The sequence below is a fragment of the Zootoca vivipara genome, chromosome 1 (assembly GCF_963506605.1).
Source record: "Zootoca vivipara chromosome 1, rZooViv1.1, whole genome shotgun sequence".
Lineage (NCBI taxonomy): Eukaryota > Metazoa > Chordata > Lepidosauria > Squamata > Lacertidae > Zootoca > Zootoca vivipara.
Genome location: NC_083276.1, coordinates 124203238 through 124230616, shown reverse-complemented (window position 1 = coordinate 124230616; position 27379 = coordinate 124203238). Strand labels below are relative to the sequence as shown.

The following is a 27379-nucleotide window of genomic DNA, read 5'->3' as shown; positions in this document are numbered from 1 at the left end:
CTATTGTGAGCACTGGATGCTGCAGTAGATGAGTCATTGACCTGATCCAGCAGGCCCCTTCTTATGTTCTTACATATTCCTGACCAAATGTGCATATGAATTGCTAATGTTTTTAGTTTAAATTAAATGCACATTTTAACAATAGTTTTTGTTTAATTAATTAATTGTATATATTTTACCCTGCCATTTTGAAAAAGAATGTTTTTGAGGTGGCTTAAAAATAGTAAAAGTAAATATTAACAGACTAATCCTAACTGGGGCCAGTGACAATCATAGCAGTGGAGTCATCACTGCATCCAAATCCCTGTCATCCTCCTGCCAGTAGAGCAGAAGTTAGAGGGATAGTTTTACGTCAGTTTTTGTGGCGCCAGCTCCAGGATGGGCACAGCTGAAGCCCTACAGATCCAAAGCCTCTGGCACCCTGTCCCCAAATAACCGACTATGGGGCTTTGCATAGGTTATTGCTGGTGGGAGGACTACCAACAGTAGCTTGCTACCCACTTGTGTAGAGTTTTGACTTTCACCTCAGTGGACTGCACCCCCCCACCAATGGAGGCTGGTAAGGAGGCAACTGTGCTCAGTGGCGGAGCTTCATGCGTGGTGCGTGTCCTGGGGTGGGAGGCACGTTCTGGAGGTGGGGTGCCCAGCATGGGCGGGTGGGGCAGCCGTGATGGAACCCCACTCGGATTGCGCTGCCGGGGCGGTGCACTTCCCCCGCACTCCTCTTCCTCCGCCAGTGACTGTGCTGTTTTCTAATCTTCCTCCGCTGTCTCTAGCATCATCAATATTAGTGGAGTAGGATTTCAGCCTAAAACATCCAATAAACCACTGCAAAATAAAACACCAGGAAGGCATTAAAAATTGCAACAAGGCATTTAAACTTGGAGTATACAATTTAAAAGAGATAAAATCAATCTGCCAAATCTCAAATTCTAAAGTGGCAACCAATAAAATTAAAGATACATTATGAATTTTTAAAACCAGCTTGAATAATATAATTTATATTTGCATGGACTCAGGAGTAGGAAATATTATTTATATTTGCATGGACTCAGGAGTAGGAAATGGGTGTATGGAACAATATGGAGCCTTCCAAAGATGGGGTGCCACTATGGAGAAGGCTTGCTTTACTGTCATTGTCTGGCTAACCTCCACAGGTAGTGGTACCTTGCATAATGGGTGGGGTCATATTGGAAAAAGGGACCTTGAGGTGTCTTGGTTTCAGATTGTGTACAGCTTTATAGTCAAATACCAACATTTTGAATTGTGCCCAGAAATGCATGGGAAACCAGTGTGATTCTTGTAAAAGTGGTGAGATTGCTCTATGTAACCCAAGTCTCAAAATAGAGTCTGAAATATTATTTGTGTTGTCTCTATATCTTGGCCAATATTTTGACTATTCTTTGGGGACAAAACCTTTGAAATTAAATAACTGCTCCTAAAATAAACAGCTTCAGAAAGCTTTATTTAATTCTTGGACTAATTGTGTTCTCTTCATAGAGTATTTATTAATTCAGTCTAGTTACTTAGATTAGATTAATTTAATATAATCTCTGAGTTAGGGCTCTGTCATAATATTTCCCAAATGTGAAGCGGCATCTATTACATGAGACTAATCTTCATGCAACAAAATGCAAAACTTCTATATAAAGTTACATGGCACTGAACTGAGACTGATAGTATACATTGGTTGAAGGGGATGGTGGAAAAGAATGCAATCTTCTATACATGCCTACTCAGGAGTAAGCACCATTGAGTTTACTATTGGCTAAATGCATATTTGATTGCAATGTAAGCCATATATCAGTGCAACTGTGAAAGATAAAAGCAGCAATGTTAAGCACTTCCCATTCCTATGTGGAGATTTCAAGAATTGAGTGGAAGACCTTCTGTATGATCTGTGGTCCTACGTGTTATATATGTTCACATAATATTAACATGAGTAGGCTACTCTGTTCTCTTCAGCTTTGTGTTACTGTCAAATGAGCATTTTCTTTAAATAAAGGAAATACAGCTATGTGGGAACTACATGCAAACCAGAACTCAGCTTTCTTACTGCTTCAGAACTAGTTATACCACAGCAGAACTGTGTTGGGTTCCTCAGCAGGCTGTTCATTCAGCTCATGGGTCAATTTGTGTGGGATTGTGGGAATATTCCACTCTGTTAATGACTTGGAGACATTGCAGCTTGCATAGCTGAGCCAGTTTTTCTGTAGCTTTCTTCTACCTAGGGGTAACAGCTATATTAGGACATTTCTTTGAAGTGGAAAGTCAGTGAGACCACAATCAGACTATTCCTCAGAACTTACAACAGAACCTCTCTTGCATGGACTGACAAAGTTGTCTAGGATGAGAAGGTTTTGGTTCTGCTCAAGGCTCATTGTTTACAATAGGAAGGGAGGAGGTGTCAAAGGAGAATCACATGCCTATGCCTGCACACACCCCTCTGCAGTATTACAATCATGATAAACATCATCTTAACATTTGCTGCTTTGATTATGATCCACAAATGTGTCTGTAATACTCCCCTTTAGCACATCAGCTGCCTGCTGGCCTGTATCTATGTGTGTCATTATTTAAATTGTGATCCATTAATAAAAGAGAAAAGACAGAGAAGGAAACTATTTTGTAGTTGCGCTGACCAGTTTGAGCAATATGGCAAGCCCTTTGCTTATTGTTTGCATTTAAATCTCTTCTAAAGTTTATAACATGATAACTTGACATGCCGACATATCTTGGCAATCTTTAGCCAGTTTGGCAGCAATTCTATCTTTTATTGAAATTTTGATCAGAAATGAACTCCGACAGGATTCTTTTAGAAGACAAAAAACAAATGTTAAGTTTGGGATGCTTAACCAAGTGAAGGGCCTAGTTTATTGATTCATAATAAAACTGATGGTTCTAGCTGGAGAATGACCTGTTTTTAATCCTTAGAATTTAAGTTCTACTCAATAATATTGAGCCTAGATATATAAAAGTATACTTTAGAACAGCGATTTAGTGATTGGAAGAGAACCAAAGTTCCCAGTCCAACAAAGCTAAAAGTATCCAGGAAATGAATGCTAAATACTTATCCTGTAACTGAAGGTCACCCTTCTGTTCTGTTCATAAATTGAAGCCTCTGAGTCAAGCACATTGGTTAAAGTGTAATTCACTATGTGTGGTTTTCCAGGTGATTTGTAGGTGCATATGTCACTGTTATCACATTGTTTATTCCTGTTTGTACACTAAATTATTTATTATAGTAGACCTGAGGCTTATGTGGTGAATGTGGGGTGGGGACGGCTCCTTTTGTATTGACATTATCATAGTAATTTGCAGCACACAATAAACATAATCATAAATCAATGCATTGGTGAGCATAATGCTTTCCTTGGAGAGAAATTATGAGGTTTAATTAATTAATGTTGGTAAAGTGTTTTGAGATCCTCTGTTCCAAAGCAGTCTGGAACAGCAAAGCGTTGTTGAAGTAAAACCCTATAATCTATTCTTACCTTATCATCAGGGCCGGCCCTATGATAAGACAAAGTGAGGCAGCTGCCTCTGGTGGCAGATGCTGAGGTGCAGAGAGGGGACAGAGCTATGAGTGCCATGTAGCCTGCCTGGTACCTCCTGCTCCCCTTAAGTACAGTAGAAGATACTGTCCTACTTTCACCAGTATTGCAGTAAGATTTCAACAGTGAAATTGGCTTTTGTACATGCTGGGGGAGGCTGCCATCTTGTCCTTTGCCTCAGGTAGCAAAATATATTGAGCTGGCCCTGCTTATCATGCAGACAGTGCCATATGCAGAATTATAAAGTGCAGATACTTCGTAGCATTCATTCAGTTGCTACACAAGTGCTAAACTCTATCGGGTGCCTTGCTGAGAAATAGTGGCACTTTAAGTGCAGCGAGAACCTTTGTGGCAGTTCATGAGTGTAGGGGAAGGAAGTTGATACTAACCCTTGCTTTCCTGATCAGCAACACTGAGCCAGGTAGTATAGATTTATTATTTGCTATGCATTTTATAGTATGCAATCAACCTGCTAGAACTGTGAGCCCCTTAACTGATATAATGAACATTAGATAGTTTTTGTACCATTTGGTGTAGTACTGCCATGTAGTGGCTGCTGGTTATATTGTTGATATTGTTGACATGTGATTCTATTAGAATCAGAGGTGCCATCTTGCACCTAAGATTGGGGGGCCCTGGCATGTGATGTTGCATCATTGGGAGGAGGCTGAGCACGGAGCTCAGCGTGGAGTGGCTTCCTCTCTCATGCTCGGGAGAAGCTGGCATAAGAGTATTATCTTAAAGATGTCAAAATAAAACATTACAAAGGCGATCAACTACAGAGTATCCTATCTACATTATCTATAGAAGCAACAACACTTTTTGGGGTGTTCAGGTTATTACAGAAAGCATAATCTTCTTTTGTAGCATATCTAAAGTAAGAGCCATGTAATTGAATGCTGCACTTACTGAACCACATTTATTTTATGTTATTTATGTATTTATTTATGGATTCCATTTTACAGCAAACACATTCAAAACTTAGTTCCCCAAAGAGAATTTAATATTAATCTTAAGAACTTTCACAGGTATGGTACTTTTGCAAGGGAAACATAACAACATAATCAATGGGAACACTTAAAATGAAGTGTACTACTATGACTTAAGCAAATGTTTAAAACAGAGTAGACTACCCTAAACTTGTACAACTGTAGGATACAATCTGCTTATCTTTCAAATTTGAAATGGAAAGAGGTGCTAAAATATCGTTTGTACATTCTTCTGCTATGATAAAGTCTTAGACTGAGGACATGCAATCGTCTGCTATTTTATGAGAATCATTTGCAGTAATGAGTGGCCTGTGATGATTAAGAAGTATTTGAAATTCATTGATAAACTTGTATCTGTTGCTTGAGTATGCTGATACTACTATTCAAATTTCAGACCTGTTCTTCACATAGGTCAGGAAAGCAGGTATTTTATTTGTATTTATTTAATTAAAATATTTGTACCCTGTCTTTCAATTCCATAAGAAACCCTAAAGGCAGCTAGCCACAAAATTTGAAAAATAATGTGTCAGCAAAATAAATCCAGAATGGAGAATCACCATTACAGTATACTGTTCATCAATCAGATCTACAGAGAATGGCAGAAAATGAATTCGATCAAAAGGCTTGCAAAACAAAAAGCTATTTACAGCATGCTGGAATCTCAGTAAAGATGAGGCAAATCAGGTCTCATGAGGAAGGGAGCTACACAATCTGGGTATCTCAACTGAAACAGCGTATAGCAGAAAGGCTGAAAACCAGCTTTAAGGCTAGCTTAATTTCGTAATTCTTACAGGTTTAGTATGATTTGGACCAAAATATGCAAACATGCACACATACCATATCACATGTTGTGATAGGAGTAAAGTTTGAATGACGGGAGTTTGGAAAATGAACATCTCAAGAAACGGCCCCTCTCCATTGCAAGTTGTGCCTGGTCACTTGGAGTTTGTCGTCCTTGCAATGGAGTTTGCTGCTGTTCTTCTTGCCAGTCCCTTGCCCACTTCATAAGTACTAAAAAGTCTTACATTGGAGAGGTGGAGGGGTTCCCTAGTAAGAAGGAGGGCAAAGCCTTCACAGCTCTCTGCTTAACTGGAGATCCCCATGTCCAGGAACATGATTTCCTGCCAGAGAGCATGCATTTGTACTTTCCTTAGCCTTCCAGGGCCAAGTAAACTATTGTCCCATGATACAGGAAACCTATGATGGGTGGTTTTAGAAGCATCACTTCTAGTAAAGAAGAGGGCTAGCAAATCCTTTTCTGACTCAAGCAGGTGATGCCTCCTGTTGATGACTGCCTCTTTCTTCTCAAAAGCAAGGGTATTTTTGTGCCTGAAAAGGTTATAGGGTGGGGGAAAACATTCCTAACCCTCATATTTTTTTCTCGCTCTTCTTGTGAGCACTTGAAAGGTCTGTCAGATACTTAAAAAGATCTGCAAGGAAAGCCTGTAAACCATAACTGAAAATCAGTGAGCTAATCACATAGCACTGGCTGAAGGAATAGTATGCATTTTCAGTACAGTAACAAAGAGAGAGGACTTGGAGCAGGTGTTAATGTGCAAAAAGCACTGAGCGTTATGGTAACACCTGTGTTTCTGTACTGTTAGCCAATACAATTTCTTCTTCATTTGTAAGGAAGAAGAGGAAATTCTGTCTTAAAGCACTGGTAGCAACAGAAACTAGCATTATGTCTTCTGCATTGCTTTTGTGCTAATTTCATAAAACAGTTCTTAGTTCTGAAACGTTCACTGTTTGTTTCCTCCCCAGTGTTGTTGCTTTAAACTTTATGGATAATATTGCCACAGAAATTTCTTTTATTGACTTAAGAGAAAAGCCCATTGAGTCATATAACCACAGAGGCTCTACATACTGTATTATTATCCACATGCACTATGTATTTTAAATATAGGAAGTCAGGTGTCTTCCAGCACTACACAGTTTTATGATTCTTTGTAGAACTTTTTAAAAGATTGTGTTGCTTACTCTAGCAAACATAAAAAGTAAAACAGCTCGAATAATTAGGAAGTCAATTAGTTGGCATACGGTATATAATGTAGCAAGTGCATAGATATGTCACTCTCTTGGTTCTATCTTATTTTAAATGTAGTGTACTCTTTTATTACAGAATATGTTATTGTTTCTTCTGTCCTGTTAAAAGTCAAGATCAAACCTATATTTTACCCAGTAAAGTATATGGATTTATTTCAAGCTGAACTTTATAATTCCAATAAGAAATTGAAACCTTCAATTTATCTATGCACTTGTCTTATCCTATTTTTTAATTTGGTTGTATAGGCTATGTCCCATATTCTTTTTTAAAATGATTTTTTGTTAAAAGTTTTCAAAATAAAGTACAATAAAAGACAAACTAATCTGGAGAAAATAAGAAAGAAGCAAGAATAAGAAAAAAGAAGAAAATAAAAAGAAGTAATAAAATAAAATAAAATAAATACAAGGCCCTCTATCACAATTATATCTTAACCCTTATTCTACACACAGAAGAGTGAACCCTCCCAGCTCTTACCTGGGAGCTTCCCCCTCTTCCCCCAGCATCCCATTCTAGAGATCCTCTCTCCCCTGCTCCTTATGCAGGGCCCTTCATCTACTATGCTCCATATTCTTATTGGCCATGCACCAGTTGAGGGTGGGTACATCTTTAAGACATCTTTACTAGGTAATATTCCCTTCAGATATCCAAGTGTATTGCTAAGGGATCGTTAGATAGGTGGCAGACAATACCATAAGTTCTTGATCTTTGGTCAGGTCCATTTCCCTCCCCCCCAAACATTCATCTTTATTAACATATATTCATCTTGCTTGATTATTACCTACTAGAATAAGAAAGTACTCTGTAATCTATCCTTAGGATAATATTTTATTCTTTGCTAATTATGCTATTTTAAATGTGCATTTTATATTTGACTTTCTTTAGTAATGTTTTCTTTTGAAATCTTTAAGATGATTTTTTTTGTTAACTTTGCTGCACTCTGTAGTTGACCTCTTTAGTAATGCTTTACAGTATTTTGAAATCTTTAAGATAATATTTTAGCTCCCTGTTAATTATGTTGCTTTGAACATATACTTTGTATTTGCCTTTCTTCAGTAACATTTTATTCTGGGTTGTTTTATTTGATGTTTTAATGTAGGTTGTGAACCACGTTGAGATTTTTTTCTTAAAAATTTAAAGTGGTATAGAAATGAAATGACCTGATGATGATGATGATGATGATAATAATAATAATAATAATTAGTATAGACCCTTAGCAGTCATAAATGAAGCATATACGCATATTACGTTATTACAGTTGTGCTTTATGTATTTCTTACTGCCCTAACAAGATACAAAGGACTTTCTTCCACAGTCATATTGAGTTATGAAAATGCTATAGTTGTCTGTAGTCCAGACCTTTAACATGTACAGAGCAGACCACATGTCAATACTCACCAAGATGGCTTTCTTATTTACTTGGCAGATCTTCCTCAGTCTCATAGTGTAAACAATGTACTTGGGAAAATTAGGTATGAAAACACTGGAGGGTCCTCAGTGACAAGTGTTTCATCTAAGTAGAAAGGGCTCTTGTATCACTTTTTTTTTTTGGTCCTCAAAGTAGGTCAATATGGAACATTTGCAAGTGGCACTGTGCTGGCTGTTTTTTGGGTGCTGGGTAGGAAGAGAAGCTAAAAGCCAGTTTGAGGATTCTTTCACCTGTATGTGAATAAGTGATGCGCTAGGAAATTGTGCCCTTTAAGAAAAGCAGGCTTTATGTTGGCAAATGGAATATGGTATAAAGAGCCAGCTCAGAAGACATACGGTATTGTGAATGAGTTTTGTGTGTTATTGTGCAGGATCAGAGTCTAGGCACTATTTATACTATAGCATATTCAGCACCAGATTGTGAAACCTTAGTACTGTACTGGAACAGTGGCATGATTTTAATGTTTTTGTTCCCTTTATGCCTGTTTTAAACACTTTATGTCAAGCAAGATACTTGTTTTTCTTCTCCTTGGCAGTCCTTCCAGGAGTGTTTTGACCCTCAAATACCAAGGAGTTTATTCCAAAGCATTTTGTTATGAGGTGTCTGTTAATTTAGCCTTCTATGTCAATGGAATGTGCTGAACTAAATCCCAGTTTTGTTCTTCTTAATTTTGTTGTTTCTGAAATGTCATAATTAGCAACCTTTTGTTCCAGTTTTATACAGGAGCGAGTAAAAACATTCCTGAACTATTAACATTTTACTGATCTCTCCCCAGAATCTTAGTGCTGGCCATCGCAACTGGGATGCTTTTAGTTTTTTTTCTGGTTGTGAGGCAGATTGACTACTATTGGGTTGAATAAGGAGGGCTACTGCTCCCTGCTTGCACTAGTCTGTCTCTGATTAACAGAGGCATGAAGCAGAATTGGTACTGGAGCAACAGGGACCAGTATTTGAGTTTGTGGCTGTTTCTGATGGCATTGTTATACACACATTTTTCTTTTTTTCTTTTACCCACTTAAGTCTACAGAGTCTAACATGTCTAAAGTGATATCCCGATTTCTTGAGGAGGAAAAATCAGGATATCACTTTAGACATGGTCCAGACCTAAGTGGGTAAGTGAGATGTGTGGGGTAAGGTCTGTAATTAATTGGGAGAAGGAAACTTTATGTGTATGAGCTAGAACTAGTGTAATCAAAATCTTGGGCTCATGTATTTTCCATTCCCTCTTTGTCCCACATGGCTGGGGAAGAAAGACTTCTGCAGCATTTACTTTCAGTTTCGAAGTATCTTGGCTTAGCATTGCATATGAACTAGAGCAGGGGTCAGCAAACTTTTTCAGCAGGGGGCCGGTCCAATGTCCCTCAGACCTTGTGGGGGACCGGACTATAGTTTGGAAAAAAATGAACGAATTCCTTTGCCCCACAAATAACCTGATATGCATTCTAAATAAAAGGACACATTCTACTCATGTAAAAAAACACCAGACAGGCCCCACAAATAACCCAGAGATGCATTTTAAATAAAAGGACACATTCTACTCATGTAAAAACATGCTGATTCCCGGACCGTCCGCGGGCCAGATTTAGGTGATTGGACCGCATCTGGCCCCCGGGCCTTAGTTTGGGGACCCCTGAACTAGAGACTGTGGTTTAACATAAACTTTGGCCAGTTTCTAAACAGGCCATCTACAAACCATGGCTTTTGAAATTTGTTTAACTAGCCAGATTTTGTTTGAATCTTTAATCTTTGGTTTGTTTGTAATGACAGGCCAGGATACTTTGAAAATGGAAGTGAACATTGCAGGGATATATGGATCTACACATGAAGATAGATCTACAGATTAACTAACTAACTTTCTGCTGACCAGGCAGGAGAGGGGGAAGCTAGTGCACGAGCCCAGGGCTTCACTCTGGCTTGTTCTAGCTTAGGCATCCCCAGACTTCGGCCCTCCAGATGTTTTGGACTACAATTCCCATCATCCCTGACCACTGGTCCTGTTAGCTAGGGATCATGGGAGTTGTAGGCCAAAACATCTGGAGGGCCGCAGTTTGGGGATGCCTCATGCATAGTTAGCATTATATGCAAACCAGCCCGATATAGTAATAAGCCTCAACTCCCAGAACAAATAATTGGATGACTTGGTAAACTGCAAATATACATTCATTTGTGTGTTCCATTCTTTCATTTCAGGTATAATCAAACTCGGGAAGTGGAATCCTCTTCCGCTCAGTTATGTAACAGATACACCTGATGCTACAGTTGCTGACATGTTACAAGATGTCTATCATGTTGTGACATTGAAAATTCAATTACAAAGGTGGGTATTTCTGAGCATCTGCCTTCCTCTGAGCTGCTCTGCCGATCACAGCATTACTACTGAGATTAGCACATCCTGTCTTCATTAATTTCTGGGCTTTTGTTGAAATGCAAAACAAAATGCAGGAAGAGTGGCTCACCTGGCAGCTTTTCCTGGCCAATGTTCTAACTGTTTTGATATGATATTGGAGTACAGACAAGCTCAGTCAATCATTTAAAGAGCTTTTCCTCTAAACAGTTCCCAGTTTAATAGTTCCTCAAGGCCTGGTCAAATACTTAGCACATTATATTAGTCAAATAAATCCTTTTGCTGTTTCTTAGACTTATTCAGAAATTCAGAGTTCGAATTTGGACTGTAAGACTTGAGTCATGTTGTCTTTTGCTGAAAGCACAATGGCAGAGAGCTAGCAATCAGAGGTAGGGAATGTGATAAGTAATTGTTCCAAGTTCAGGCTACAGTCCTGCATTCAGTTATCTTTGCTTAATCCTATTCAGTTCAGAATGTAGCAGGAGGAAATAGCTACACCATGGGAGGGAATGCTCACATTAAAAGCCTGAAAGACACAAGCATGGGATTCTAACTTGTGTCTTGCGTCACAGAGCTTTATAGCTCTTGCATGTAAAGAGCAGCGATCCTTGCAGGTGATGTTTTCCATCTGTTTTAGTCTTTTGTTCTCTGTTTTCACAGTTGTTCAAAGCTGGAAGACTTGCCAGCAGAGCAGTGGAACCATGCCACAGTCCGCAATGCCTTAAAGGAGTTGCTCAAAGAGATGAATCAGAGCACGTTAGCCAAAGAATGCCCTCTCTCTCAGGTCAGTGCTTCTATCAGTGGCAGAGGTACTCATCTTTATGAAATCCTAAATTTGTATCACAACACACACAGATACATTTCAGGGGGAGGGGATATTGCATCCTAAAAACAGAGGAGAATCTAAGTTGCAGGGATTGTTAAGGACAGGACCATAGCCAGGTGTGGTGGTGGAGTGAAAAGAGTATAAGCTGGAAGATAATTGCTCTCATCACTGTTATTTGGACTCCATCCCATGTTTGGATTTGAAGCATGTGTTGCCTGTTTTGCCTTTAACCTTTCTTCCTGCTTGTTGTGTTCTTAACCTCATCCCAAGCAGCCAGCATGTGCCTAGTTATCTTTGATATCGACATTATGGTCTAAGATATGCGATATAAAACTTCAAATAAAATGTGTAAGTTAGCATTGTCAGTGTTTATAAATTAAAATCAAATCACAAATATATTGTCTCTCATACACTATGCACTGATTCAGCAAGATTAAAAACATTCCAGTTTGGATTGTAAACAATGTATATGTGGCAATAGTTGTAGACAGGATTAGTAAAATAGAGGCTTTTGTGATTTTGCGGCTGCCAAGGGGGGAGGGAAAGGGAAAGGCAGTAGGGTACAAATGCACTGGAAGGAGCACCAGATTGGCTTCTCCAGCTCATTAGCCTTGTCCTACTAGGACTAATCTTGGAAACAAAGTTGGGTCAAGCAAAGGCTACATTCTAACAGGTAAGATCAGGCAAATCCGAAGGTCAAAGTTCGCAAGGCAAACAAGTAGGGTGGGTAGCACACTAGATAATTGAGTAGAGCCCAGGCTGGAAGTTAGACAAAGCAGGGTTGAATGTGGCTTCTGTGTATAGCAAACCCCGACTGAACCTCAAATAGGACCGTGGTTCCTCTGAGCAGCTAAGCTCCACTCCTGATAAGCAGATCTAGTCTACAGTGGTACCTTGGGTTACAGATGATTCAGGTTACAGACGCTTCAGGTTACAGACTCCACTACCCCAGAAATAGTACCTCGGGTTAAGAACTTTACTTCAGGATGAGAACAGAAATCGTGCGGTGGCAGCGGGAGGCCTGATTAGCTAAAGTGGTACCTTAGGTTAAGAACAGTTTCAGGTTAAGAACGGACCTCCAGAACGAATTAAGTTCTGAGGGTATGACTGTTCTGAGGACAAATTATTTCCTGGTCCAACATGTCCTCAGTATCCATGAGGATTAAGGGCCAGGGCCCTGAGTCATGATACAAGGTATGACACGATCCACTTAGCGCCTCTGAAGTAGAATTCAGTGTTGTGTTTATGAGAATCACCTTTTTGTTCACAGTTGAATCTGAATTCTTTAACAATGCAGAATGAAACACAGTTCCCAGATGTTATCACTAAAGACAAGGTAGATCAGCTGCATATTGTATCAATTCAGCACAAAATAGAGTAAACAAGTAAAGTAGTGTAGATTATTTTTTTTCTTCAAATGTTTTTATTGCTTTTATGAAAACAAATATATAAACAACAAATAACACACACACAAAAAGAAAACACAACATTACAAACAAAAACAAGAACATATAAAAGAAAATATACGTTTCACAATTTTCCATCCTTTCTAATCATTTTGGGGTGACTTCCTCATATCCCCCCATACTGCGCTTCACTGTATTTCAACTTTAGCAATTTCTATTTCCTAACTTTTAAAACATATTATATATTTATCTATACTTATTTTACTCTGGTTTCTCTTCAGATCATATAAATCTTTCGCCTTTTAACAAGTACAGTAGTGCAGATTAGCCCTGTCCCATCCTGTGGAACTAAGCATACACTGTGAAGGATTTATATACAGTTTGTAACAATGGCCCTGATGAAGGCACTCTTTTTGTTTTACAATGTTAGTTTCCCCTTCCCACTTCTTTGTTGTGACTCATGTAGTGCAAAAATTGGGATGTTTTTGATAAGCTGTCTGTTGCCATCATTTGACTCTGCCTCTAACACAATCCCTTCTCCCAAATCAGTTTTAAGAAAATATTGTGCCAAATGTGAAATGTCATTACAAACCCCTTGTGATTAATATATTATTGACAGCAGCAAATTACAGAGCTGTCTCCTAGGAGTGAAACTGCAGAGTAAATGCTGCTGTTTATTAATGTGCTCACAATGCATCAAGTATTCCTCTGTAGAGAAGTGAAAGGAGGCAGCACAGGGAGTCCCTTTCCCACTGGTGACAGTTTTCTATCTCTTGTTCTAGTGCATGAGCTTTACTTCCAGTTCAGATGGGGATTCAGATTACCATTAAAGGGGAAAAAAAGTGAACTCTTGGTTTGCTTTTTTTAATAAACCCTCTCCATTAGATGTATTTTGTATCTGTAGCTTGGCTGTTCTTAGTTTTAGGCTGTTAATAGAGCCACAGGAAATCACCTTAACCAAGGATGGAATTGTATTATCCAGCCGTGTCCTGCTTACTAAAAACTGTGTAAATTACTTCAAACTTGTTCACATGGTTTGCTTTCCTCCAAAGAGTTAATTCTTTTGAAGAGCAGGGTATAAATACCTAACTACATTTTAAACAATTAAAAAATACCCTGTTTCTCATATTTTAAGACATACCCATAAAATAAGCCATAGCAGGATTTTTAAGCATTCAAGGAATATAAGCCATACTCCGAAAATAAGACATAGTGATAGGCGCAGCAGCAATGCCGGCCACGGCAGGAGGAGGAGGAAAAAAATAAGACATCCCTTGAAAATAAGCCATAGTGTGTTTTTTTGAGGAAAAAATAAATATAAGACATGTCTTATAATATGAGAAACACGGTAAATAAAGCTTGCAGCTTTTGTTCTAAGGAACTCTGACTGAGGATTCAGCTAGATGTAATGGCTAATTTTTAGCTCCAATGACTGCCTTGTTCATGTATAAAGGGGAAGGTGTGTATGTACAGTAGATATAGTTTTACAGCAATAGGGGTGTGTGCCTTAATTTCTTGTGGTTCATCAGCCAAACTCATATTTTGCCCATCCTGGTAAATGAGCGAGGCTGTGATGCCTATGGTGATGGACCAGAAAGAAGTGGGGATGGAAAACATTCAGTTGCCACCACCCACATCTGCATTTGCATGATAAAATAAAACAGCTACTCATATATTTGTAGATATGTATACAAAGTAAACTTTGTGCCTTGTTGACACTAAGATCAGGCTGTATATTACAAATTTACCACTATTATAGTAGGTAGTGGCTTGGAAATTATGTAATGTGTGGGACTGGCTAAGAGCTTTGAAGCAGCTTACTGATAAATACTGATTCAGTTAATTAATAGTCAGATGTCATACCTGTGATCTCTGGAACCTAGGGCTAGCCTTCCCACGAGATAATGTGAAACAAAGCAATTATTGAGAGGAGACATCACTTTTCTCCCTCAAATCTTCATTTAATATCACCACAAAGTAGCATGTCTAAAGGGAGTAGGGTGTTCTTTTTCTAACTTTTGCTTCAGGTGTGAACATTTCTTAGATGATAATGGCAGAACCCCAACTTTCATCATTCAGAGAAATCATTTTTCAAAAGATACTCCACTTTGTGAGGGAGATAAAACATCCACAGCCTTGATTCAGATAATATAACCATGATTTAGAATGGCAGTGAAAAAGCCACAGTGAGTTTTTCCAGTTATACTTATCTATATCTTATGTGTGAGAGGATGGGGGTAAAGCTTCTGCTTTCACTTTAGAACAAGCTACAGTTTTATGTTACGTTCTTGTATAAACATCGTTTTCTCTAACTAAAGGTAACTCTTTACAATGTCAGACCACAATATGACACAACTTCTTTTAAATAACTGGTTGAAACAAATCACAGTTCCCTGAGTGTTCACTTAATGTAGAATTGTGATTTGTCAGTGTAGCTACAGGCTTCATCTAGTTCACATGTGATCACATGTGATCAGCTCGACTGAACCGTAGTATTCACAAGTTACTATCTGAACTCCTGAGCTTGAACACTTAGACCTGCTACTTCTCTGGCATTTCAGTTCCAGTGTAGAGTTCTCCCAAAATCCTCTAATAGAAGAAGCTTGAACCTGTCTACAGCTTTGTATCTACATGGATTTGTGGTCAAACAGGCCACTGAGTGGCATCTCTTCTCTCTTGTGTAATCTTATCTTATTTCTTTTAAAATATCAAGCTAAATTCACTAGTCTTAATATATTGTGTTTTTGTGTGCATGTTTTTCAAGTTCTGCTATCACAGCAACTGCACACGTTGGCTCTCCTTATTACTTGTCCTAGAAGCTTATCAAGGCTTCTCTGTAAATAATAACAATAACTATGGGCCTCTAAATACTGTTGTAAACAAGTTACAGCTATTTAATTTCAGCTCTGCTAAGTATACAAATGATACTAAGATTCTGTCCTCAAATGGTACTAGAGTGGTTTAACCCTCTTGCCAGGGAACTCTGGGAACTGTATCTCTCTGAGGTGAATAGGGGTTTCCTAAAACTCAGCACCCTTACAAGCTACACTTCGCAGCAGTCTCTGGGGGAAGCTATGATGCTGCTTTAAATGTATAGCACAGGTGTGGCCTTAGATTACCCCATCCTGAGGTTTGTAGTCACAGCAAGTGCAAATACAGGTTTATCATGTTCCTGTGGGCTGCCATGTGTAGCTGGTGGCCCGTATTTCCCTTAGTCAGGGCATGCATTGTGCTGGCCTGTTGTGCAGAATATTTAACTTAATAAAAACTTATGTTTTCCATAAAGAGCCTCTTTTCCTTAGTTGTCTGGGGGTGGGGTTATAACCTGCTGTCCTAATCCTTGCCTGCCTTGTGGAAACTTATGCACAGCACATTGTAAGGACAGCAGACATAAGACAACTTCCCCTCATCATTCATTGTCTATGCCTTTTTTGTTCTTCACTCCCACTCCCATACATAGAAGCACCACCTCTCTTTGTGTGTGCGTTACACTAGATGACCTGCTAGATAAACCTAAGTGTGTGCCTATGACTAACCATGTTGTCTGAATGTTGGGAATATGTCCATGCTAAGAAAGGTTTCATTTTAAGAGCTGGAGAAGAGATTAGCAGGGCTGGTCCCCATTCTGTGGCTGTGGAAGTGCTGCCTGGGAGGTGGAGTTGGTGGTGGCAGTGCTAAAGATGCCTTTATGAAGATTAGAGGGTAAGCAGGGGAAAGTGTTTGCAGCTGAGCCGAATCAAAAATTTCAGAGACAACTGCTACATTTAAAGTAGTGAATTAACATCTGCTCACATACTGACACTCTCTGAGAGGCCAAAAACTTTCTGAGGGTGCTGTTGTGGCTAGTCCGAAAATTTCAAACTGGATATTTTACTGGAACACCCTCCCTGGGGTGAGGGTGATCTGGATTGGAACCTTGAGTTTAAATACCCCACTTTCCCAAGCTGTTTTTCCCAGATCTATTTATCTTCATTGGGGGGGGGGGAACTACAGATCCATAGGACTGAGAATCGTAATGTTGAATATATTGGATTTCTTGCTTTGATAATCCTTTTGAATATGGTTCTTACTTTTGTACTGTAAAGCACAATTATGCCAGAATCTAGACTTTGGAAATTAGGAACAATTAATAAGGAGTGAGGTAGATCCTTTTGAATATGGTGCTTACTTTTGTACTGTAAATCACAATTATGCCAGAATCTTGACTTTGGAAATTAGGAACAGTTCATAAGGAGTGAGGTAGGTCCATGGTAGATATATGAAGAACCCATTGTGTTGTGTTAAGAAGTGAAATCAATTACGTTGAAAAGACACAAAATAACACAAGCAAAAAAAGCAGAGACATCACCTTGCCGACAAAGGTCCGTATAGTTAAAGCTATGGTTTTCCCAGTAGTGATGTATGGAAGTGAGAGCTGGACCATAAAGAAGGCTGATCGCCGAAGAATTGATGCTTTTGAATTATGGTGCTGGAGGAGACTCTTGAGAGTCCCATGGACTGCAAGAAGATCAAACCTATCCATTCTTAAGGAAATCAGCCCTGAGTGCTCCCTGGAAGGACAGATCGTGAAGCTGAGGCTCCAATACTTTGGCCACCTCATGAGAAGAGAAGAATCCTCGGAAAATACCCTGATGTTGGGAAAGATTGAGGGCACAAGGAGAAGGGGACGACAGAGGACGAGATGGTTGGACAGTGTTCTCGAAGCTACGAACATGAGTCTGACCAAACTGCGGGACGCAGTGCAAGACAGGAGTGCCTGGCGTGCTATGGTCCATGGGGCTACGAAGAGTCGGACACGACTAAACGACTAAACAACAACAAACACAAGCAAATCTAATTTTTCCAAAACTACCCCTCATGGTTTAAGACCAACATTTCCTGATCACTCAGAATCTATAGACAGCTATTAACACAGGTTAATTCTGTGTCCAGGGCGGCTGTCTACCAGCTCCACCTGGTACGCAGGCTGAGACCCTACCTGCCCGCAGACTGTCTCACCAGAGTGGTGCATACTCTAGTTATCTCCTGCTTGGACTACTGCAATGTGCTCTACATGGGGCTACCTTTGAAGGTGACCCGGAAACTGCAATTAATCCAGAATGCGGCAGCTAGACTGGTGACTGGGAGCGGCCGCTGAGACCGCCTACATTGGCTCCCAGTACGTTTCTGAGCACAATTCAAAGTGTTGGTGCTGACCTTTAAAGCCCTAAACAGCCTCGGTCTTATATACCTGAAGGAGCGTCTCCACCCCCATTGTTCAGCCCGGACACTGAGATCCAGCGCCGAGGGCCTTCTGGCGGTTCCCTCACTGCGAGAAGCAAAGCTACAGGGAACCAGGCAGAGGGCCTTCTTGGTAGTGGCGTCCGCCCTGTGGAACGCCCTTCCATCGGAGGTCAATGAGATAAACAACTACCTGACATTTAGAAAACACCTAAAGGCAGCCCTGTTTATGGAAGTTTTTAATCTGTGATATTTTAATGTACTTTGGTATCTGTTGGAAGCCGCCCAGAGTGGCGGGGGAAACCCAGCCAGATGGGTGGGGTATAAATAAAATAATAATAATAATTAATAATAATAATACCACGTTATCATTTTAGGGATTGTGCCATAGCATTTCAATACATTTTATATATTTAGGGGAAATGGTAATAAATTGTGTTTTTTATGTGAGCTGGGTAGAATTTTGATGATTGGAAGATATAATATGTTCTGAAATAAATAAAATGAATAAAAATATACTCCATAAAAGCAGAAGAGCAACAGAAGAGCAGAGCCTGTTTATCACCCTCTGTTCTGTGCGATCAGATGCAAACTAGTGGTGTGTACTGAAATGGTAAAAAGATCTAGCACCTAGTGTCAGTTTCAAGTGGTCCAAAAGTACCCTTTGTTTCAAATCCATATGCTTGTTTGATATTCTACTATTTTTAGTTTCATCTATTCACAGTAGCACTGTAATTTGTCTCCTGTGTGGATTTTCATACAAGGATTAATGGCACGTTTCTATAAATTATATTAATTTAACTTATTTGCCTAACTGTTGTTCTGTAGCAAGTAGCACGAATGTTCCCAGATTCTTGGCTGTGTGGTCTTTGTTGCAGTTGGAAGCAGAAGAGAAACATCTGAAAAGCATTATTTGGATTATGCATGCTGGAGCACTAATCTTACCTTTAGGATCCGGTTCCTAAATCACAACTCATCTTACCCTTTGTATTCCCTATTGTGACAGTGCTTCTAGTTATGCTTTTAGTAAGAGGATTCTTTTTATAATACCCAGTATAAATTAAAGTGACAAGTGGATCTAAACTGGAGACATAAGTCTTAAGTCATACGGGATCTTTCCCCCATAATTAATAATGAAGGTAATTACATCTAGTGATACAAAATAGAAGATAAAGCCAATTTTGAGAGCTATGAAGTAGGTTTTATGGAGTGCCGTTCAGTTTAAGAATTAGGATTTGATGGGTTGAGTCTGCACTTATATATCATTTTCTTTTGAAAGGATTTTGATTGTTTTCTTTGTGGAAACACTTTTTCTTTCTCTCTCTGCTTCCAGAGTATGATATCATCCATTGTAAATAGCACATACTATGCCAATGTGTCAGCAACCAAGTGCCAGGAATTTGGGAGATGGTATAAAAAGTACAAGAAGATTAAAGGTAAAAAAATTATAGCTACCATTCATTGCCATACTTCTGAACAGGTTTCAAATGCTTGAAATTTATTGTGAAATGATGAAGTGACCCAAAGGTGGGTTTGTATACAATATTATCAATATTTTTAAGATACAAAGACTTTCTTTGGTTTAAGCAGACAGTGTATGAATTTGAACAAATTCTTTAAATGTTTTGTCTCAAGGTAAAAAAAAAAGAATACTTGAATATATATATGCAATTAACTAAAAAAGAATCAAAGGAACTGCACAGCTTCAAGGCCGTTTAGTGAATCTCTTTCTCTTATAAGAGAAAAGGGGATGGTTTTCCCATTCCATTGGACTGTTGTGTAACAGCATCTTCAATCATGCTGGAAAGCCTTCCCATATGGAATTCTCAGACTTTCCACTACAACCACTAAGTGGGCTTCCACTTTCTTAGCATTCAGTTTTTTAAAGCACTATCTCTCTCTCTCTCTTTCTTTTTAGTTAGTAAGTGTACAGTTAAATTGTTGAGTGCAGTGAAAGCAGAATGAGACCTTGATTTCATTCAAAAGGTCAAGGATGTAAGCCCGAATAATTTTCTGGATAATTGTGTGTGCGCGCTGTTCAAGAGATTCAGCCTGTTTATAGTTGCTCAGAAGTGTGTGTCTGTATGTGTATGCTTGAGGAGGAAGGGAAGGTGAAGGTATGTGTGAAATAAACAAAAGCTGCTCTAAAATGGCTCAAGTGGTGTTGATGCATCAGCTAAACGTGGGAGGTAAAACAACAATAAAAAATCACAGGTATAGTGTACATAAAAAATAGACAAATACAGAACTTTATTATGGTCATCTAAAACCATCTCAAAGGATGATTTTGGCATTTAAAAATTTCACATTTCTCAATTTCTTATGATTTTAATTTCCCCTTCATAACCAAATGTTTAGAAATAAGAATTTATTTCATGTGTGAGATTAGTGATTGTTTATAAACTTCAATCTCAACACATTCCTTGAAATTTAAAAAAGGGGGCCTAGGGATTTTGAATCTGGTCAACAAGATTACCAAGTTTTCAGGGTCAATCCAGTTGAGGCAGCAAAAAAGCAATTCTAATTTACTATTGTAAATGGGAAGTAGAAGAGGGTTTCAAAATTATTTTATTGGCATTGCAGTTGAACATGATCTGCTGTGTGAAATGTGTTTCTTATTTATGTACTAATGTCTCTTTTAATAAAGCAGTGGGAACTAACTGGTTCCTTCTTAATCAAAACCATGATTTCCTAAACATAAGCTATGTGATTCTGTTACAAGTTGCCACATATAGATCTCTTTGGTCAACCTTTCCCCCTCCCACTCCATCGAAATAAACAAACAGTAAAATAATTATACATACTGGAAGATCAAAGTAAATATGACTAATGCACAGCAAAAAATTTAAAAACTCTCTGAAAGAAGAAAAGCATTAGGTTGCAGAACATATACTTAACATTTAAACAAATATAAGAAACCGAACAATCAATAATTTGATATCATTAGCAACAGATGGAAAAGCTTTATGCAAAGAGAACTTGAAATAAACATGCTCGCTGTATAGTTTGTGAAACCCATTACAAATGCAGCAGAACTATTTAGGCTTGAAATATTTTAAGGTTTTCACACAGCTCATGGCTATGTGTCTTTACGCCATGTATATTTGATTTTTGGAGTTTGATTAGCTGCATCTGCATCTTCATGTAAAGTTCTAAAAAGAAGCTTGGGTACAGTTGTCTATGAAAAAGCCATGGGTTTTTGTGTGTTTGGAATTACTTGCTGTGCAAGATGCACAGGAGAAATTGAATGTACACAATCTTGCCACTTTCAGTTGTAAGCCTCTTTCCTTTTTTACCTTTCTTCCTTTCCTCTCTGTCATATTTTTACCTTTTAGGTTGTGAGTCTGCAAGATGAGCTTGTGGTTGTTGGTGTTGTTCTTATTGTTACTATTATTGTACCTATAATAGTATTATGCTAACAACAGTCATTGAATTCCTTTTGGACTATGTGTGCCATGTAATTATGAGAATTTGTATAACCTTCCTCATGTATGCTTTTCTGTTCAGATGAAAAAAAGAAGCCAATTGAAGCCTCACTTGTAAATAAATCTTAAGTCAACAGTCGGCATAAACAACAGCTTTGGAAATAGTGTGATAGATACCCTTGTTCTTTTTCTGCCTTCTAATGTAATTCACCATTTATGACTGATCTCCATGACAAAATAGGATGGGTGCAGTTTAGAAAGAGTACTCTTTTATTTAGCTGTATGCTGCTCAATTTCAAAATACAGTTGATGACCATTCTTGCGGAGGTTCCTTTTCCAGTTCCTGTGTGTGTCGGTGGAGTGCATATAAGCGTTCGCCACCCAGTTATGCGCCACTATGCCCCTGTCACACCCTTTTCATGACATGTTGAGTGGCGTTTTTGGGTCCCTTCCAGATTTGGTACATGTTTGTGTGTGCACGATCACCTTTTAGACACGTGTTAATCAGTCTTTTCCTGTGTAAATAACGAGACAGCATTCCGCCCCCCGTACACAGTGCCCTGGACAGTTTTGATAGGCAGTTAAATGGCTAAATATGTAAAGTGCAATTGTTAAACCAGCCTGAACAAATTAATATTAATATGAATATTTTCTGTACCTCTCCAGTACAGGGGAGATACTTTAGCATGCCTCAGAGACATTACAAAGACATATCTTAAGTTTATAAATCAGAAGTCCATGGTCAATTTTGGAGTAAGCATATAATAAAGGAGAGGCCAACCCAAGCTGTTTCAGATGTGTGGAGAAAGTGAAGACACACACTCTCTCTGTGTGTGTCTGTCTGTCTGTCTGTCTGTCTGTCTGTCTGTCTGTCTGTCTGTCTGTCTGTCTGTCTGTCTCTCTCATACCTGTGGGCACCCAAGGAAGCTGAATGTTGGACGATTCAGGAGAGACAAAAGAAAGTACTTCTTCACACTGTGCATAGCTCTCTAAATCTGTTAAAGGAAATACAGGGTGAGTCCTTTAAAAGATCCCCGTGAATACAGAGTACACATGTTCCACGGGGCTAAAAGACTCACCCTGTATAATCTGTCTCTCTGACTCAGTCTCTCTGCTGATCTTTGACTGTTCGACTGCCCTCAACTTTTCAGTAGTTTTGCACATGTATCTGAATGTATTATTCAACCTTGAAAATGTATTTCCTAAAAGTAATGTGCCCAAGTATTGCCTGCAGAATTGGGCATAGGTTCCTTGATATATCTGCTAACATTTTTGCAGCTGCTTCTCAAATATCATAAATTATTTTCAAATGTTATCTTTTTTATTGATCTTGAACTTTGATACTCATCACTGCCCACCAACTTAGCTCAGTATTATGACATACCTTGTGTTGTGCTCACCTTTTTTCAAATAGTATACTTTGAGGGAAAAATCTGTGTCTTTAAGCTGTAGAAAGTTATTTCAATCCCAAATACTTTGGTGACCAGCAGTTTCTCTGGCCATCATCTTGCAGACGCAGGAAGGCTTCTAGATTAATTCATGTTCCATGTGCTACTGGAGTAGTCCATCAATGCAACTTGCCTGTAGAAGCTCCTGTGAACTACAGCTTGGCTCTGGATAATAAGATTTCTTGGATCATTAGCATGCATAGTGTTGTGATGACCTATTTTGTGCTACATTTTTCACTTGTCTGTAGTAGTCACAGGAGATCACTCCGGGAGTCACCCCGTGGCTGCCAAATGTTATGGTGGAACTATCCCTTTGGCCTTATCCGTCACAGATGTGCAAATACAGTTCTGTTGGCCTGAGAGAGTAAATAGCATTGATGGAAGGTTGGGGTAAACATTAAGATAAATGTTGACTGGAAATGAGATTTTGAAATTACCCCCTTGCTCATAATTGGGTTAAGTGGGTTGTGATGAAAAGAAATAAGTAATTAAGATAATCACAGTTTTTAAATAAGTTACCACATGAAATGCACCTCCCAGGCTATAGAGTAATTCTGTGAAGTAGAGCCTAGTAATTATGTAGTTTGTGTAGCAGCATACCCCAGACTGCAGCAAAACTGCCTCCTTGAGGCTGGTAGTGGTATTGTGACCTCGTAAACCCATTATACCAGTGGCCAAACACATATGGGTTCAAAACCTATAACCTGGACAGAACCCTAAGGTATTGCCTTTTTCTATACCTATGTTATGTGAAACTTACAGCTTTATAAATGCTGCTATGTGGCCACCTTTTATGTGGTTGATCAGTGGACAAGTATTTCTTTGATAAAACATTCAATTGCAGATGTGGCAATCTCACTTCCTGTTTAGTATGGCTCTGTTAAACCTTGGTGGGTTGACTGTCCGAAGTCCACAGTTTTAAATACATATATGCCATTGTAACAATGTAGAATATGATCTGGGCTATTAGAAAGTGACATAGTCTGCCAACAGGTTGGAAAACCTATTGGTAATGACATTTTCCATGCATTGGGGAAAGCTTTAAAAGGCTGGAAGTGTGTTTCTGGTGTGGGGGTGCAAAAATGGCCCTGATAATGAGGGAAATGTATAGTACTGAATACTAGCCGGATAATGTGTGTACTACCGGTATTGCTTTAAGAGTTGGCAATGAAAAGGTTAATGGCCTAGCAACATTTCCATTTCAAAACGTTATTTTTATAGGGGTATATAACTTGGCTCAAAAAACTGGGTCTGTGTGGAAACTTGGCAAGAATAGCATCAACCAAGAAATGTATTTTCAGTTTTGCAAACTTTGAAATATATTTGGCTGCATTAATTAACAGATTTAGGTCTCTATTTTTAAGATTCTTAAATACTAATTAGTAAAGAAGGCCAATCTTTACATTGGGGCAAACTTTTCTTGATTTTACAACTGTATCAATGCAGGCATAATTTTGCTCTCCATATACTTTTTTGAAATAAAACAAAATATCAGGTGTTTAATTTTATAGTAGTTTTGATAGAACTAAAAAAATGAAACAAAATAACCCTCTAAAGAAAATACCTCACTGTTCACAAGTACCCTGTCAAATCTGGCTATAATTCAGTAGAGGGCTTGAAAGTTTCTTAGAGCTAATTCAGATGTTACACATTAGCAGGGATTAAGATGCGAGAACGACTTGCACTTTTGAATTCTTACTTAAAATGTTTTATCTAAAGTACTGAGACGACAGGGTGTACGTTCCACATTTCACTTTGAGTTGCCTAACTCTGTGCTGTGTGGTTGGATTCATCTGTGTATTATAGAATACGGAACTACTCAAATATTTCTGCATGGGAGATAGAATGATCTAGCTAAAAAATCATTTCCCCCATGAAGAAGATACTACTGAATATTTGAAGTGGTCTGATTTTTATTGGTGTATTGATTTTATTCATATTTTGTGTTGTAAATTGTTCTAATACTATGAATTGCTTCAAGAGTTTATTGAGGAGTGTTAGGCTAGTTGAAGAAATAATAAAGCAACAGCAAGAAGTGGGAAGATAGGAGAGCAGAAGATTGCCATACTTTTCCTTCCCATGTGATGCTGCTATGCATAGCTAATCTAACAGACATGTATGGGGATGACTGCATGTGACCGGATGTATATGCCCATGCAAATATGCATGGAAGTCATCTTGTGTGCTTCTGATTGTCTCTGCACCATGCAGCTAGAGATGTGCATCCCTCCCCCTCTTCCTGAAAACAGGGCTTGAGGGTGCACATTGCACTCTGGGGCACTGCATGTGATTTTTCCTGGTGTGTATGTCTTTCCTAGCTGTGTCCCAATCTTGCAGGAATATAGCACAAACAAACTGAAGCAGGCAGTGACTCTAGTTATGGAATTCAATATTTTGTTGCTTGTATCCTTTTCCTATAGTGTTTACTGCATGTAAAAGTTATGGAGGTAGACATTACTAATTTTATTCCAGCATAGAATATTGTGTCATTAGCTGATTTGGCATTAAACTGGTTGGAATTGCTGGTTGTGTTCCTATGTGTTCCACTCAACATATGACATAATTATGTTATTTTATTTTTTGAACAGTGGAACGAGTTGAAAGAGACAACCTCTCAGAATATTGTGTTCTTGGCCAGCGTCCCATGCACTTACCAAATATCAACCAGCTGGCAACCTTGGGCAAAACAAATGAACAGTCTCCTCACGGTCAAATTCACCACAGCACTCCGATCAGAAACCAAGTGCCAACTTTGCAGCCAATCATGAGCCCTGGTCTTCTTACACCTCAACTCAGTCCACAACTTGTCAGGCAACAGATAGCAATGGCCCACTTGATAAACCAGCAGATTGCAGTAAGCCGGCTATTGGCTCATCAACACCCGCAGGCTATTAACCAACAGTTTCTAAACCATCCGCCCATCCCTAGAACAGTCAAACCAGAGCCAACAAATTCATCAGTGGAAGTCTCTCCAGATATCTACCAGCAAGTCAGGGATGAGTTGAAGAGGGCCAGTGTATCCCAAGCTGTCTTTGCAAGAGTGGCTTTCAATCGCACCCAGGTATCACATTTTTATTTCATTTTCTTATTCCAGTCCAAAATTGGGACATGGTTACATTTTAACAAGGATTGGTTGCATGTCATTATAAGAAGCTCATCTAGGAAATAATGTGTTCCCTTACAACAGTTGTTACACATAGGCTTTCAAAATTATCATTTTTTTATTGAAAGGTTTTCATGGAATACAAGGGTATATTTAACATCTCTAATTTCAATTCATAGAGTCCTTTCTACAGGTCAGTTACATTTGGGGTGAGACACTGCTGTCATTGGCCTTGTGAGGTTGCGGGGGGGAGAGAAAGAAGTGGGGGGAAATGATCTTTTATTCTTTTGCACAGTGTATTTGTGGAGCATTTGTGTCAGTATCACGAGGCTAGGTTCTTGAATGTTTACTTAAAGCCTGATCTAGATGATTATGGGAGTGTAGGAAGAGAACCTCCAGATTTCCTACATCCTTTCTCTCCAGCATGGCAGTTATCCCAAAAGAATCTATCTGTGTACTTCTGTCCTTGTCTGTTTGGTTCTTAGTACAGACAACAAGAACTCAAGGACAGTTCTGATCTTCAACCAATACCTCCTCAGGCTGCAATAGTTTGCTTGCCTGCTTACTCTTTAAAATTGTTAGATGTTTTGAGATACGTTAATTTTTCAGTACAGTACTTCACTTTCAAGTAAACATGCTGTTATAGAATATTATGGCCAGGGTATGAGTAAATAAAGGGTGGACGAAGTGAAACTGCTTGATCCTTTCCCCTCTGGCCCATTTCAGCTGAAAAATGTCCTTCCCAAACTGCTTTTTAAAGATGCATCGTTCCCATATATTTCCACTCGGCAATTTGAGGGAGGTGATTTGGAGCTCGGAGTGGGGAGCATAGCTGCCAAGTTATCCCTTTTTTAAAGGGATTTTCCCTTATGCTGAATAGGCTTCCTCGCGAGAAAAGGGAAAACTTGGCAGCTATGGTGGGGAGCAGGGAAAACAATTAAAAAGCCTGTTTTCATGTGCCCTTCTTCTGCTCATACCCAACCTACCTAGTCTGCTAAAGAAAACAAAAGGTAAAAAAAAAAATCACGGAGGAGGAAATCACAGAATTTTAGGGTTGAACTATATGTGACATGCATATGTGTGTTTAAAAGTGACAGTTTTGTGAGGTGGCAATTTGCAATAGAGAACTGAAGAGGAAGGGAGGCACAACTCTTTCTGCTGCCTACTATTTCTCCATTCCAGATCATTATGCTCCTCCTTACCATGGGCTTCTTTGTATGCCTGTGAGAGATGAAATGTGTCTGGAGCTATTTGTTTATTTGGAGATCTTCGGGTCAATCCAGAATAAAAGTGGCAGACAGGGAAGTGTAAGCATGTATATTAGGGATGGCTAACCTATGGGGCAGATCTGTGCCCCCCACCTACACAAAGTTTTTTCTAACCTCCCAAGGTCGCCCTGCCAACAATTTGCTGCTCATAATTTTTTTTCATTGACTGATCCATGGTTCTGTGTTCACACATTGCCCAAAGGTGGCAAAAAGTTGTTGTCAGTGGTAGTAGCACCACATCATGTAAGCTGCCTGCCACTTTCTTAAACATGAATGCTTCCGTAGTGTAGTGCTCGAAAAAACTTCATTTTCAGCACTTCCTG

The 27379-nt window shown here is 39.0% G+C and overlaps 1 protein-coding gene across 1 annotated transcript in view; it reads left to right on the top strand.

Annotated features, from left to right (window-relative positions):
* The window catches only part of SATB2 (SATB homeobox 2), a 113779-nt gene that overhangs the window by 34185 nt on the left and 52215 nt on the right, over positions 1-27379 (top strand). The window contains exons 4-7 of the mRNA XM_035136780.2: positions 10207-10333; positions 11021-11144; positions 19146-19248; positions 25274-25746. Coding sequence (XP_034992671.1) covers positions 10207-10333; positions 11021-11144; positions 19146-19248; positions 25274-25746 — 827 coding nt within the window. The remainder of the gene's footprint in view (positions 1-10206; positions 10334-11020; positions 11145-19145; positions 19249-25273; positions 25747-27379) is intronic.